At 39.1% G+C, this 16,156-nt stretch overlaps 2 protein-coding genes across 7 annotated transcripts in view; one reads left to right on the top strand and one right to left on the bottom strand.

Annotated features, from left to right (window-relative positions):
* Positions 1-16,156, top strand: part of NUDT9 (nudix hydrolase 9) — a 101,430-nt gene that overhangs the window by 78,834 nt on the left and 6,440 nt on the right. The gene's annotated exons all lie outside the window — the stretch shown is intronic.
* Positions 1-16,156, bottom strand: part of SPARCL1 (SPARC like 1) — a 49,321-nt gene that overhangs the window by 29,229 nt on the left and 3,936 nt on the right. The window contains exon 1 of one of the 2 annotated variants that reach the window (XM_053901400.1): positions 4,571-4,619. The exons of the other annotated variant lie outside the window; for it this stretch is intronic. Within the exon in view, the coding sequence (XP_053757375.1) occupies positions 4,571-4,604 (34 nt within the window). The 5' untranslated portion in view covers positions 4,605-4,619. Of the gene's footprint in view, positions 1-4,570; positions 4,620-16,156 lie in introns of those variants that run through there. 2 annotated transcript variants of the gene reach the window in all.

Raw genomic sequence — 16,156 nt, 5'->3', positions numbered from 1 at the left:
GAGAGAGAGTGAGCATGAGTAGGGGAGGGGCAGAGAGAGAGGGAGACACAGAATCCAAAGAAGGCTTCAGGCTCTGAGCTGTCAGCACAGAGCCCAACATGGGGCTTGAACGTACAGACTGGGAGATCATGACCTGAGCTGAAGTCAGAGGCTTAACTGACTGAGCCACCCAGGTGCCCTGGGGAGGAGGAGGATCTGGTTTTAGAAGAAAGATGATGAATTAGTTTCAGACTCATTGCATTTGAGTAGAGACATACTTGGATAAATAGGTGTGGAGGTAAGCATAGAGCTTGGGGCTAAAGTAGAGTTTTGGATGCTATTACTATCAGAAACCATACAGTGAGTAGAGCAGAGGGCAGGAGCCACAACCCTGGTGAGTAAAGACCATTAGGTAACATTAGAGGATGAGAAAAGGTAAAGATACAAAGGATGAGGGAAAGGAGAGTCACATAAGAAAAAGAAAGTGTTAAATGTCATAGAGAGGTCAAAGTAAACAAGGCCAGTGAATTATCCATTGCCTTTGCGAATACAGAAGTTATTGGAGAGTGGAGGGAGAGTAAGTTTGGTGCAATAGTGTTGGTATAGGCCAGTCTGCAGTGACTGGAGCATGTATAGACAGTGATGTGATGAAGACAATGAATGTAGATTACTTATTTAAGATGGTTGGCTGTGAAAGGAAGGTAAGATGGTAGCTAAGGGGGGACATGTGGTCACAGGAAATTTTTATTTGTATTTAAATGTGGTCATTAAAGCATTTTCTATGCTGAGGGGAAAGCATAAGTAACGAATGAGAAGAAAAAGGGAGAAAGGAGATTTGCTAAACAATGAGAACCCCAGTGAACCACAACTTCTGGGCTTCATGCCCTGTGACTTTGGCCTTGGTCTTGTGACTTGTTTCAGCCAATGGAACATTAGCAAACATGATGCCAGCAGAGGTTTAGTAAGTACTTGCATATTGGGATTTGTCTTTCTATGAAAGTCATTTACCATGCTGTAAGACAGTTTGGGCTAGAGACTAGTTTGGACCACTGCATGATAAGTGGCCACATAGAACCCTGGGAAATGACAGACTATCTGGGATGGTTTGGCCCCAGCTGAGCTCCCAGCTTGCTGGAGACATGTGAATGACTCCAGACAAAAATCACCAGAAGAACCACCAGGGTAAGCCCAGTTCAGATTGCAGAATCATGTACAAATAAGGGGATTGTTTTAAGTCATTTAGTTTTGGGTTGGATTATTACACATTAATTGATAACTGAAATGGAGAAAACAGAGAAGCTGCCCAAGTCACTGTGAAGACAATATTGCACAGTGATTAAAGACACAGGCTCTGACACAGGCCTTCTGGGCTCACTACTTAATTTGCATAATCTTGGTTAAATTATTTAGTTTTGGGCGCCTGGGTGGCTCGGTCAGTTGAGCATCCAACTTCAGCTCAGGTCATGATTTCAAGCCCCACATCGGGCTTGCTGCTGTCAGCCTGTCAGTGCAGAGCCCACTTTGGATCCTCTGTCCCCCCTCTCTTTTTGCCCCTCTCCTGCTTGCGCGCACATGTGCATGTGTTCTCTCTCGAAAAATAAATAACACATTAAAAAAATTTAGCTTTTTTGAGTCTCAGTTCTTCATCTGTACAATGATGAAGTGAGATGACAGGATCTCAGGAAGCCTTTGATAAATATTTGCTGGTCTAATATTAAAGCACAGGTGGAAGGTTTAATTTTGAAGAGAAGAGGGATTCTTTGTTCTTTCAGACAGAAGGGAGGAAGGCTTAACTATAAGGATATATTGAGGCAAGGCCCCAGGAATTCATGAAGTTGGACTTAGCTATACCTTTTTTACATTTATATAACATTTCACTGTGATAAAGTACTTTCTTTATACTCTCTTCATTTGATCCAATGAAGAAAGGAAGTAGACAACATTTAACTATAAATAAACAGAAGCTTAAAGAATCTGATTACTTTGCTAAATGCAAGGCTTAAGAGGTGAGCAAGGACATTTGCAATGACACGGATGGAGCTAGAGTTTATCATGCTAAGCAAAATAAGTCGGAGAAAGAGAAACACCATATGATTTCATTTACGTGGAATTTAAGTAACATGAACATGGGTAAGGGGGCAAAATAGAAGGAAGCAAACCACAAGAGACTCTTAATTATACAGAACAACCTGAGGGTTGATGGGGGGAGGTGGGTAGGGACTGGGCTAAATGGGTGATGGGTACTAAGGGGGGCACATATGAGCACTGGGGTGTTGTATGTAAGTGGTTAATCACTAAATTCTACACCTGACACCAATTTTACCATATATGTTAACTAACTAGAATTTAAATAAAACTTCAAAAGAAAAAAGAGGTGAACAATTAGAATGCACTGCTTTGGACTCTGAATTCAAGATTCTCACATGGCTGCAGAACAGGCTGCAGACAAGAAATCAGAGATTTGGGCATTGCGCCCTGGCTCTGCCAAGTACTAAATACTACTTTTGAGCAAATTACTTAATCTCTCCAAACTTCATGTATAGAATGAAAATAACAATTCCCTGCAATGTCAAAGAGAGCCATTGAGGGGCACCTGGGTGGCTCAGTCGGTTAAGCATCTGACTCTTGATTTTGGCTCAGGTCACAATGCCACGGTTCATGAGTTCAAGCTCCGTGTCGGACAGCACAAAGTCTGCTTGAAATTCTCTCTCTCTCTCTCTCTCTCTCTCTCTCAATAAACAAACAAACAAACAAACTTAAAAAAATGGGAATCATTGAGGTGGAGAAGCTGTTTACAAACTCTGAAGTAACAGACACATGTAAGTAATTATTATTTCCATTGCCTTGCCTTGTGCATCTCATCAATATTATTATAGTCATTTATGTCTTCTATTAAGTATGACATAAAGGAAATGAATCTTCAGTGTTCCTTTGCTTTTTCCCTCCATTGTTCCCTGTCTTCTTCTCCTTGGTGATCTCAAACTGCCCAGGAGACCTAGTTCCAAACATGTTTATGTTTAGTTCACTCATTAAAAACAAAAACAAACCTGTCCTATATAACACATATTTAAATTCTAGTTTTCTACATGCTTCTAATCCATACTTAGGAGAAAAGGATATTCCTGAACTAATGTCTTCCAGGTAAGAGGTATTTTCACATTGGCTTTAGCCCATAGGAGGCTACCACAGTGCTGAAAATCTTGGCATAGCTGTGGGAAGACGTAATAAGACTTGGAGCGAGTATAGAGTTTGTCACATGACCTATGTCAGCCAACTGTGCAGGTTTTTTGACCATCAACTCAACATCTCCTATGTGATCCCTGATTATTGGCTGTGTCCAGGATGGAACTATTTTTTAAGGGTCTCATGTTTATTTCCATCCTGAAGTAAAAAACAAAATATGAAGACAGAATATAGCTGTGTCATTTAGAATGACCAAAGTGGGAAATCACCCTGAATTTTCAATTTTTTGTTTTGTTTTGTTTTGTTTTAAAGTAGGCTTCACATCCAGCGTGGAGCCCAATGTGGGGCTTGAACTCACTACCTGAGATCAACAGACTGAGCTACCCAGGCACCCTTCAAATTTTCACTTACAAAGCAGATAACAGTGTTATCTTCTAAAGACTGGACCTCGTGGAACAATCTAGTATCCAGAATGTAGAAGGCCTCGAGTTCTTGTGCTGTGTCCTATGTTGTCCTTCAGACCAGTCACTGGGCATTTTTGTCTCACTGAGCTAATTGTATTTGCCACACACTGATCAAAATAATTTCACAGCCTTTAGCTTATTTTAAGAACTGAACAAATGTGCTGATTTGTATAAATAAGACAGAATAGAGAACTTTCCTGGAAAATGAGAGATATTTTGAAAATAACTGTCACACTGAAGACTACAGGGAGGCTTAATTAGCTGATGCTTGCAAAGTACTTTGAAAATGAAATTCATGATGTCCTTGCTAAGTATGATGAATACCATTTAATCTTGGATAAGTAAGAAGTCACATATTTTGAGGCACTCAAATTTGGTGTGCACTGTCTACAAAATGCAGAATGTCCTTTTTGTAGAAAAAACAAATAAAACTCTTGGTGAAAAATGAAGAAATGAGACAAATTTTTGAATACAAAGTTATTAGTCTTGAAGACTTAAATATGGAGTGTTGATGTGAAATTAGATCGTTATTTAGCCCAACTGAATGAGTCTATCCAGAGACATTGGCATGGCTGAAAGAACACTGATATAGAATTGGAATCTAAGTTCCAGACCTGAACTGCATCTGCCAGCCAAGAGACTTTTTTTATTTTTATTTTTTTTAATGTTTTTATTTATTTTTGAGATACAGAGAGACAGAGCATGAGCAGGGGAGGGGCAGAGAGAGAGGGAGACACAGAATCCAAAGCAGGCTCCAGGCTCTGAGCTGTCAGCACAGAGCTTGATGTGGAGCTCAAACTCACGGACTGTGAGATCATGACCTGAGCCGAAGTTGGATGCTTAAATGACTGAGCCACCCAGGCGCCCCACCAAGAGACTTTTTGTCAAGTCACTGGTTTCTTCATCTACAAAGTAGGAAAAATTATAGTACCTTTCCTATTTACCTTCTAGGGTTGTTTTGAGACACAATGTGACCATATAGTCATTTGATGATTTCACCTGTAAAAAATGAAATGAAGGGTATCATTTCTTTACAACATTCATGAGGGAAAAATGGCTTAATAACTCCAATAATTAATGCTTCACTGAGACTTTAACTCATCCCTTTAGAGTACTTAAGTGTTTTCTTTCTTTCCTTTGTACCACTGTTTCTTTTCATGGGTCTGATGAGGTTAGAGATGAGAGGTGATAAGGAACTTTGAGGCGAGCCTTTTTCCTCTGTTAGGAGCAGAATGTCTCATTACCAAACTTTCAGGAGAACCTCATTTGGAATTTTAAAAGATGATAGCTAGACTGCATTTTATAGGAATGGCCTTTCTGGGGAAATGTAGGATTTGACATTTCATATGCCTGAAGTTCTTCTACTGGCCAGCCCATGCAGCATGGAAACAAACAGCCAGATGAAATATTTAGCACGGCAGAAACAGGTCTCCCCATTAAGAACCAAACATCCATGAATGTCAACAGCTTACATGGGTAGCTGTTTTAAGACCATTTCTACCATTTCTTATTTAATACACATAAACATTACAGTACAGTGAAGATGACTGTAAATTCTTTGCTGTTCCTCCTGTAAAGAGGTGGAATCTAATTCTCTTCCTCTTAAATCTGGACTGACTTTAGTTACTTGACCATATGATTGAGGCAGAAGTGATGTTTGAGGACTCTGGAGTTTGGCTCATAAGAAGCTTTGGCATTTTGACCTAGATCTCTGGGATATTTGTTTTGGGAGGCCTGATCTTCTTTATAGGAAACTCAATCCACCGAAGACACTGTTCAGTGGTGCCTGCAGATTACAGCTTTCCATCTGTCTTTGCAAAGGCATAGCATATGTGAGCACAGCCACCTTGGACCCTCCAGAGTAGCTCATTTGCTATTTCAGTACCTCTGAGTGACCTGCCCAAACTCCACACCCACACAAGCTTGAGACATTATGAAATGGTTATTGTTTTAAGTCACTAAGTGTGCAAGCAGCAATACACAATTGGAATATTAAATATTTTGAGTGAAATAGCACTCAGGTATAGTCATTAGTAGTAGCATCACTTATCTTCACCCAAATATAGTTTTATTGAAAAAGTAGGCTTTGGGGCACCTGGGTGGCTCAGTTGATTAAGCATCCAACTTCAACTCAGGCCATGATCTCGAGGTTCATGAGTTTGAGCCCTGCCATCGTGCTCTGTGCTAATAACTCAGAGCCTGGAGCCTACTTCAGATTCTGCGTCCCCCCTCTCTCTGCCCATCCATCCCCTGCTCTCTCTCAAAAATAAACATTAAAAAAAAAGAAAAAGTAGATCTTTATCATTGACTATTATATATAATAAGTAACATACTAGCTTTTATTTTTTGAGATTTTACTATATGCCAGGTACTACACTAAACATTTCATCTATGAATCATCCATGTATTCCTACCTATTGCCTCACCTCTACCTCAAGGAAGGCTTATTCAGTGAGAGCTTCCTGAACTCTGGACCACTGTGACCAGTCATGGATGAGGAGTCATGGAAGATGGAATTATTTTTCAGGGACATTCTCAAAGATTTCTCTCTCTCTCCAGCTCAGGAGAAATGAGTACATTCTCCCTCTTCTATAATGTGTAATTGAAAGATTACTTTAATTATTATCTAGAGGATCCCACAGGCTTATCTTAGGCAAGGCTGTGCAACAGCCATGTTTCCACACCTCTTCATCATTCCTCTCAGATCTCCTCATCTGATTGTACCACTCATCACTCACTAATCTCACTGGGTCTCATTTCATAACTCTGTATAGGATGGAGCCATGGAGGCCGTGCTCTTTTCTTTTCCTCAGGCATTTGCCAGCCCTTCTGAAAGTTTCCACTGTTGCCTATGTTAAAAATGATTCCAACAGGCTAAGAGAGCATGAAGATCTGAGCAAACATGGTGTCTTTTTTTTTTTTAAGATTTTATTTTTAGGTAATCTCTACACTCACATGTGGGGCTCAAACTCACAACCCCAAGATCAAGAGTCACACACTCCACTGACTTGATGCCACTGTAAACATGGTATCTTGAAATCAGTTACAGGTTTTTACTGACCTATAAACAAGGTCAAGTCTTTTTTATTTTTTGAGAGACAGAGAGAGTGTGCAGGGAAGGGGCAGAGGGAGAGAGAATCTTAAGCAGGCTCCTTGCCCAGCGTGGAGACCAACATGGGGCTTGAGCTGAAATCAAGAGCTGGGTGCTTAACTGACTGCACCCAGGCACCCCAAGGTCAAGTCTTCTGACTTTAGTAAATCTCAGGCTATGATTCCTCTGGTTCCTATCATATCATATAGATGATATATATAACTGAAGCTGAATCAAGTATAGTAAAAATGCTTTGCTTTTGGAGCTGATTGAGAATGGTGTAGCGGGAGAAATTATTTTGGCCATATTTATTTTTCTTTGCTCAGATAATATTATGATAAATGTCTTTTTATTTCTTCTTTCTCTGTGCATGCAGGGTTTTCTCATACTTATTTTTTTCCTGCCCTCATCTTTTTGTATATCATTTGGGGTAATAGATACTTGAGTGTGGCCAGAGGTGGATACACTACGAAGCTAAGAAGCTTAAGCTTTAGAGCTCCCCACTTGAATGGGCTCCTTACAAAGTCCTACACTTAATTTTGATTTTTCTATTTGGAAAAAGAAGTCCCCACACATACAGCAAACTTTTGGTTCACAAATTCTGAATCTATTCCTGAGTATGACTTACCTGAAGGCTTGGGGCATTTGTCATATTGCAGACTTAATAATATCCGAATGGTTTGCTTCATGTTGTTAATGGCATGACAATTCACCTTTTGAAGCCTAGCCCATGATGTGATCAGACATATTATTCCTATTCTTTTTCTGCCTTTAGTTCTTTTCTCTACCCGTCCCCCCTCCCCCCAGTTTATTTTATTCCCTACGTCCCTGGAATTATTTTCCCCTGAATGCCAGGTTCTTAACTTTCTGCTCTGACTATTCTTATTTGAATTTCCCTTATTAGTTAAACTCTACCAGCATAATATAAAACCTCTTTGGATTCAATGGAAAATGTCTCCCTTTTGTTAATAGAGTAAGTTGGTTGTTAAGCTCTGCTAGTTGGGAGAGGAATTTCAAGTGCTTTCAGCTTTGTGAATGTACCAAGAACTATTCACTGGGGTAGTTCTCTTCCAGGATTAAGAAAAACAGTAAATCATACCTAAGAGCAGTTCCAAGTAGCCTCATTCTCATGGTGTTGGGATCTGCTGGGGAACAATGGTGGGCTTTGATGAGTAGTTCTTGTGTGAACCACTAATGAAAGCACTCACTCCAAGTAGAAGTCCCTCCAGGATTCAGCACATGGTTGAAGCTTCTCATGTGCTTTGGTGAGGGCCAACACATTAAACAGGGAGAACAATTGCTTGCCCCAGTGGTGCAATGTTATTCATTACCTGCCTTCTCTGAAAGAAGCAGATACAATAACCCTCATGAATTTTATGGTTGAGATTTGAGGAATTCTTTGAAAATAGGGTGAAAAACCAAAGCATATTTAGGCCTTCAGAGAGGAAGCTCCAAAAGATTCATTTAAGCAAGGAGAGGACACAGCTGGTCTACAGCTGTTTTCTACCTCTCCCACACTGGGAAAAGATTCTTTCCCCCCAGAATCTAGAAACCTTCCATTTGTTCCTCCAGATGCACACCATATCCACTCTCCACTCTTCTCCACCCTGAGCTATCCCAGGGCCTGTGAATTGCATCATCAGGTTCTCTTGCCTGATGGTTTCTGTTGGGTACAGCCAGTGGAGTGCACTGCAGGAGAAATTTGGGCGGAGGAGAGCAAAATCAATGTATACATTTTCTCAGTGCCCTCTCTGTGACTATGTCACTCTCCTGAAGGTCATAGCTCTTCTCACCTCTCAGTGATCCTCTCCATGCAGCATTTTCTGTCTGGGTTCGGAAAATGCTCCCTCCCATGGTATGAACAAATTTAGTTCTTATCAGTCTGTTCTTAGAACCCCTTGCAGGTTCTCTATACCCTGCCCACACCTTGATAAATAATCCCATTATACATTTTCTCAAGTCCCCAAATTCAATTTTTTTGGCCTGGATCTGTCATTTCCTTCCTGAAACCTTGACCACACAACACTTGATTCAAAATTTAGGATTCATGGGTTTGGATATTTTCAGATCCTTTGCCAACAAAGCTGCCTCCTGCTCCCCAGTGCTGCCCTGTTTCAAGTCTGTCCAACAGTTGCTGTGGGGATCCACTTGGAACTTTTGTTGGTATGAAGATTATTCGATGCTAAGGGCATTTGAGATTAAACAGATGCAGAAAGAAACCTTCTTGAAGCTTCCTTTATCTGACCAAAAGCAGAAACTTCTGAGAAATGAGACATTGCCATGAATTCCCTCTTGAGGGCAGATTGTACTCCCAGGAGAGAGACCAAGAGTAAACCTACCACAAATTCCTCTCCAGGAGAGTTTTGTGGCCACTTATACTTGTATAAACAAACATTTTCACAAAGTTTCTTATCTCCAGTTTGTTTAAAAACCCTTGTCTTTGCTAAAAAAATCTTTTGTCCTTCTCACAGATGCTGTTTCTTCCCCTACTCCTTCCTTTCCCCTTTGAAGTTAGCTATCTATATAAACCTTAAACTTGACCTGCTTAAGGAGCCAGCTACTTTTGTTGGCTTCTGTGTGCATATGAATGAACTTTTTTCTCCTGTTAATCTGTCTTTTGTCAGTTTAATTTGCAGACCCCAAATACTGAATATAAGAGGGTGAGGAAAAGCTTTTTCCTCCTCTACATTGCCTTAGCTGGGGCACATTTTTCTTTTTCTTTATGTTTATTATTGTTAATTTTTGAAGTAAGCTTCATGTCCAGTAGGCTTCAATCCAGTCAGCTTCATGCCCAGTGTGGACACTTAACCAACTGAATCACCCAGGAATCGCCATGTTTTTCTTTTTAAATGTAGCATAGCAGTCCTCATCTTTGGAGAGAACCCAAAGCTACAAGGTATTCAAATGTGATCAGCACTCGATAAAGATGATTTTGCTGATAAAATCACAAATTTTGAAGGGTGAATCAAAGAGTTTTAGAAACAAATATGGACAACTAGGTCTGGGAGTACCTATGGTTTTTTTCACTTTATAGTCCTCTCCCATTTTTCTTGTCATGCAATCTCTAGAATGTTGACACCAGGATTAATCTGAAACCTTAGAAAGTAAGTTAGTCCCTCTGCTCTTTTCCCTTCCATTATGCAGTCTTTTCTATGCCAAAGGAAATCCAACTCATTAGTTCAGTCTGACTAAACATTTTAAACACTGTTCTAAAACCATTGTTTTTGGGTGGTTAGTTCTGGAACATGTAGAAATTTGCCTAATCAAGAGTAGTCTAATTAGCCAAATTGAAACAAAGTTGCATTTTGGATGAATAATACTGTACAAGGGAATCTGTTGTTAATTCTTTTTGGACAATGACTATTTTTGGTTTCATGACACTAAAAATGTACATACCACATTCAATAACTAGGCTACAGATCTTTAGAGCTATTAGCCTATTATCATTATGCTGGAAAGTGTGAGGTCAGTCAGCCACCTCCAGCCATGACTATAACCTCAAACTTTACTGTGGCCACCATCCAAACACAGAGGATTTGAGAAAAATAAAACAAAGAACCAAACGTATAGTAAACATAGGCTAGATTTTTGTCCGTTACCTTGTGGGAAAGAAAAGAAGTCAATCATATTCAGAACTCAGACTATAGTAACCTTGTATGTTTCTACCCAGAGTATTTTTCAAATTATAAGAAAACATTTGCTTTTGAAATCAATCACTTTAAATTGTTTTCAGATTACAAGGGGACATCAATCAGTTGATTTTATCAGTGAGCTAATGCTGTACTCCTTCCCTGCCCCCATACCTATCTAAGAAGCTACTAAAATGCAAGATCACTGGGAGTACCAAGATTTAAACCAAAAGCTTTCTCAGTTTAAAACAAAAGCCTGTAGTATGTTCCTTTACCTATATGTTAGGAAATTACTGAAAAGTTTTCCTGGAAAGAGCTTAACCTGCACTCCACTGTGAGGTCCTTGAAGGCTACTATTATGTGGTAAAATTGGGGATCAAGAAAGAAAAAGAGAGGGAAAGAAGACACTTGGGGTTCAGCATTTGTGTTTTGATTCTTCTGAATTCCAACAGAATGATGCATTGATTTAGAGTTAGCTCAAAGTTGTTTGGTCCTCAATGAAAGGTTGAGAAAACCCTCTGAACTAATGGCTTGAGAGTTAAAAATGATCCAGTGGGCTAAGAGAGCATGAAGATCTGAATAAACATGTGTCTTAAAACCAGTTAGAGGTTTTCACTGACCTACAAATACATATATATATATGTATATATATATATACATATATATGTGTATATATATGTATATACATATATATATATATATATATATATATATATATATATATATATAGAGAGAGAGAGAGAGAGAGAGAGAGAGAGAGAGAGAGAGAGAGAGAATATAGATGATTAGGTAACTGAGGTTGAATCAAGTATAGTAAAAATGTTTTGCTTTCGGAGGTATTTGAGAATCTTTAAATGGTGGATTTTATACTTCTTTATGTACTTATATTAACTTTATGGGTGTAGCACTTTATCTGAACCTAGGGTGAACTTTATCCTGTTAAAAAAACCCACTACTCCATACATATCTGATTAAAAACCTATTAGATAACTGGATGCTCCTTCTAAATTGCCCATGTTTTTGGATAAGCTGAAAACCTGGATTTTATACATATTCTGTGGCTATAGTGATTGTGTAGACTGATAGATATTCGAATGTGGTTAAATTTTATTGTTTCAGCAATTATAGACTTATGCCAGGTACTTGTAAAATAGTATTTTCACAAATGACTATTTTGAGAACTGTCTCTGTTTATCTCATTCAGGTTTCAGGAATTTGGGTGACACTTCTGTAAACAGCGCTGCAGTTTCTCATTATCCTCAAGTGAACAGGTGGCTGACAGGGTGGCATAGGAGGTCAAAGATGTCAGGAACAGATTATAGGAGGATATTAAATAATTCACTACTTTTTTTTGTTGTTCATTTAACATATTCCAAATTCAATAAAAAAAAGTCATCTTGCTGATGATGAGGGACCATAAGGTAGGCAGAGGGCAAAGCACAAGCTAGCACCAATTCCAACCCCCTCCCCCCGCAGGGTGGCATGTATGCTACATTCTTCAGGCACTCCTGGCTGCCCAGAGACAAAGGAAAGGGAAAGAATACCAATGGTTAACTGATAGAGGTCACAATCATGCAGGACAGGAGTCTCTATCAGTTTACAAATATCTTAGTGAATTATAAGAAAAAGGCAATCTTATCAATAGCTTAACTTCCAGAAACCTATAGACTCAGTTTCCTGGAGCCCTTAATATCACCCTCCCCTCTATAGTGACTCAGGGAGCAAAAACAAGAAGGAAATGGCAGGTAAAATGAAATTTCCTCATAACCTGCAGCTCATTGACAAATACTTGAGGCAAATACAGAGTATAACATTTCTCCAGGAACCCCCTACCGTCTTAATGATAATGCTTTGCTAGAGGGAAAACAACCTCAGCTCAACAATAGCAAGGCCTCAGGTATCTTAGGAGTTCTCTTTAGCATATTAAAGTCCCTCTGGAGGCCTCCCTTTTGCCTTTACCTCTCACAACTCCACAGTATATAACCAGTCACTCCTCACAACCCCAGTGCAGCTCTTTCTGCCCATGGGTCCTGTCCCTGTGCTTTAATAAAATCACCTTTTTGTACCAAAGATGTCTCAAGAATTCTTTCTTGGCCATTGGCTCTGAACTCTCATCACTCCAAAACCCCATCACTGAATCAAAAATATGTGTCTGGAGAGAGGCTCAAAATTTGCTTTGGTCAACTAATGGATGCTTGAGAAAATCCCCAGAAACTCCAGCATCAGATATGAAAATATTTTTCCTTCTTATGAGAATGGGAGTAGTAATAGATTATGGCCACTGTTCCTACTCAAGCAAGTGAAGGTCACTGCAACCTTTCTGCATAGTTGCCTAAGAGAAAGCAGAACACAGTCATACCCGCTGCTTGAAGCCCCTTTATTTGGCTTCCTTTTGTATCAAAAGGATTGGCTTTCACCATGGGAGAGGTTGTAATTGGATTTTACCATGAAAGGAGGTTGTAATTAGATTTCTCAGCAGGTCTACAAGCTCCCTCCCTGGAAAAACAAGGAAAAGGGCCTGGTTATCCTTTCCTCTAGCTGGGAAGGTAGCCCAGCTAAGCTTGAAGGGATTAATGAAAGGCACAGGCAAAGTAGGCCATGTGTGTATCATCCAACCCCATATGATGGAGTGAAGACCTCTCTGGCCTCTAGGACCAGTGTTTGGTCCTTTAGATTGAGGGTGGAAAGCAGTGCATGCGATAGGTAAATATTGCTTGGACACTGCATTTGGTGTGGAACATTTCTAAAAGGAACCCTCTGACAATCGGTCTATCTTTTGATGTCCTGCAATTTCTATCTCCCAGAGAAAGGAAGGGCACCTAAAGTCTGGCACTCCCGAGAATATCATCCTCCATCTAGATTTAAGAGTGAACTTACACAAACTTACCAGAATATATTTTGGGTACTCTGATTCGTTTTGAGTTCTTATCTGTAATTGGTTGCATTTCAGTTTCTAGGGTATTTTCTAGAAGTTTAAATTAGAGTAAGATTGGGTCAGAGTAGATTTTTGTATTTGATTTCTTTTTAGTTTCTAAAGTTTTTTAGAACACTAAATAAATTTATTACTTTAAAGCACTAATTTAAATTTAAACTTAAAAAGATAAGTCTTCTTTTCGAAGTTCTGCTGTCATCTTGCTGCTTAAATCTACCTACTGTAACCATTTTTCTCCACCTGGCACTTCTTGTGTCACTACCTCTTCTTTTTATATCCCTTCTCTTTTCTTTTCTCTTAAGCATTAACAAGCTCTCTGACCAATGAACTAGTGTAAACAGCTATCCATTCCTCTAAAAGGAGGAACAGGCTTGGAGTCTATTCTTTTCTAGCTCTTCTATTGGTTATGTAAATGACTCCTTGGAAATGTTAGTGCTGGGAGTTATTGTTTGAAGTCTTTTTAACTGAACTTCCCTCTTGTTGCCTGGAGTTACCCAGGCAGCTGAACTGCCCCCTTTCTCCCTAGATGTTGGCTTCTTCTTAGGCAGTCCCAGCCAAACTTACAAGTCTTCCTCCTTCCCTTCTAGGCCAAGGAAACTAAACAAACGTTGCTTCAACACTTTTGGTTTTCAAGGCAGATTATGATTACTTGATCTGTTCATCTTACCTCATCTAAAGTCCAACAAACTGAGAAAGACACACCATATATCCTAGAAAAAGGAGAGGTTTGCATTGACCATTTTCCCTATTTTTCTTCTTACTATTGGCATATCATTTCTTAGAGTATGCACATCCATGCTTCTAAATAAGGCTAGGTATATCTTCTGTTGAATTCATTTATATCAGAGGAAGCCTGTAGGCTGCTATTTTTAGTAATTATTTTAACTGTGGAAAAATTTCCTTTCAGGGAAATGTAGTAAACAAAATGATTATCATGGTTATTTCATAATCAATCACAAACAGATCATTTTCCTTCACCCTGTCTTTACATAATAGTCAAAGCTTTTGTTATTAGAGAGCAAACCCTTTAGTCACATTTTGGCTAACATATACATATTGTTACCTGATCCAGAGTTAACACTGATGCTTCAGGGCTTTTAAAGTATTAATGAGTCTCTTAGGAGAGCTCTGTAGCTTGACATTAAAGTCATCTGAAGGATTAAAAAAGATGTTCTTCTATTTTGAGTTCTCTGCTGAGTCACCATCTGACATCAAGGTGACCCAGCCCTATGAATGATAAAGATTTTCTGGAGCCTTGACCTTCAACTCACCGTCATCCTTCCTAACCAATCATGTGGGGTCGAGTGAGGGATAAACACGGTTTATGTCAGTTGGGGCACGGAGTCCAACCTGGTTTTGACAAGAGTTCAACATGAATCAAGCAGATAATAAAAATGCTTAGTGATCAGGGAAGAGGGTATTGTGGAGAGTTGCTTAGGATTTGCATCTCCCATCGCTCTGCTCTTTGCTCTCAGAGGAGCTGGCCTTCTCTGTATTCCTCAAACAGACCATGATCTCACTTGCTGCAGGGTCTTTGTACAAGGTGTCACACTGTTAGAATTCTCTTGCCAGCACCCACTTGCCCCAATCACCACACACACACACACACACACACACACACACACACACACACACACAAGCACACACAGAGACACCACACAGTAACATCTATTTAGCCTTCAGATCAAAACAGCCATCAGTGACCTTCGGCAGAGGTCAGGCTCCTTAAACATACTTTCTTAGAACAAAGGTGCTTTACCCTCTTAACACTTATTTCAGCAGATGATTATATACAATACAAATTCAAATATACTGTGACTTTTTCATCCCCCAAATTATGCTATAAAAAAGAGGGATTTGCTTTATATTTTAGTGCTTCCGAGATCTCTCACATTAAAGACCACTGTCTCAATGACTTCATTTTGAACAACAAAGTACCGTTTCAGGAAAACAGCCTGAAATGACCTCAAGCAATGCTTATTTTTGTCATGCTTAAGATGGTCATCTTGACAATAAAAAAGGAGGTAAAGATATTTAAAGCAGATTTAGTAATTATTCGTGAGGTATGACTTCATTATTGCAAGTGTTAAAATCGCAGTTTTAGAAAACCACACTTTACAAACTCAAGTGTTTTCAAATAAGCCTTGGAATAGGGCTGGAAAAAACAAAGAAGTAATAAATAGAATGAGAATTTATGCTTAGAGATCCAATTTGCAGCATCCACAGATTTTTAAGAAGTGTGTTATAAACAACTTGCGGAGGACTGATGATGCGTTAGTCTGTACTAGATAATTACAGAGTGGATTCAGTGAGTAGATCTTAGGTATCCTCTAAGTACATATTACAATTTACTACCCGTTTGTGCATTTAGGTTGGCCAAGGACTTTGGCTGAGAATCTTTTCATTAGAAAAATAAAGATGGCTTTGTATTCAAGGTCACCTTATGTTTGGGCATAAGCACTTTTTTATTAATGTGATGATTTACTTAATGACAGTCTCCCTAACTACACAGTAAGTGCCACTAGAGCACAGCCCTCTCTATATTCACTCCTGCAGCATCTCTGGCATTTCTCATGGTATAGAACATTGAAATGCATGAGTCGTTCAAGACATAAGATTATTTATTGACATAATTGCATGGTCTGGAAAACACTGGAGAGACTAAAACACTAAGATGCTTTAATGCAAAGCATCTTAATAAAAGATGTTTTAATAACCTTTTACTCTGTTAATCAAGATGAGAATTTTCTTTACAAATGTAAAAACCCTTATTTATTTATTTATTTATTTTTCTTTAGAAATTCAATGGTTCACATTTATACAATGATAATTCTGATGCCTATATTCATTACAGTTTACTCATTGGGAAATTCCAAGT

The sequence above is a fragment of the Panthera pardus genome, unplaced genomic scaffold, assembly GCF_024362965.1.
Source record: "Panthera pardus isolate Hobbes unplaced genomic scaffold, ASM2436296v1 HiC_scaffold_13, whole genome shotgun sequence".
NCBI classification, from domain to species: Eukaryota; Metazoa; Chordata; class Mammalia; order Carnivora; family Felidae; genus Panthera; species Panthera pardus.
The sequence above is the reverse complement of the archived record's forward strand: the minus strand, read 5'-3'. Positions and strand labels throughout refer to the sequence as shown.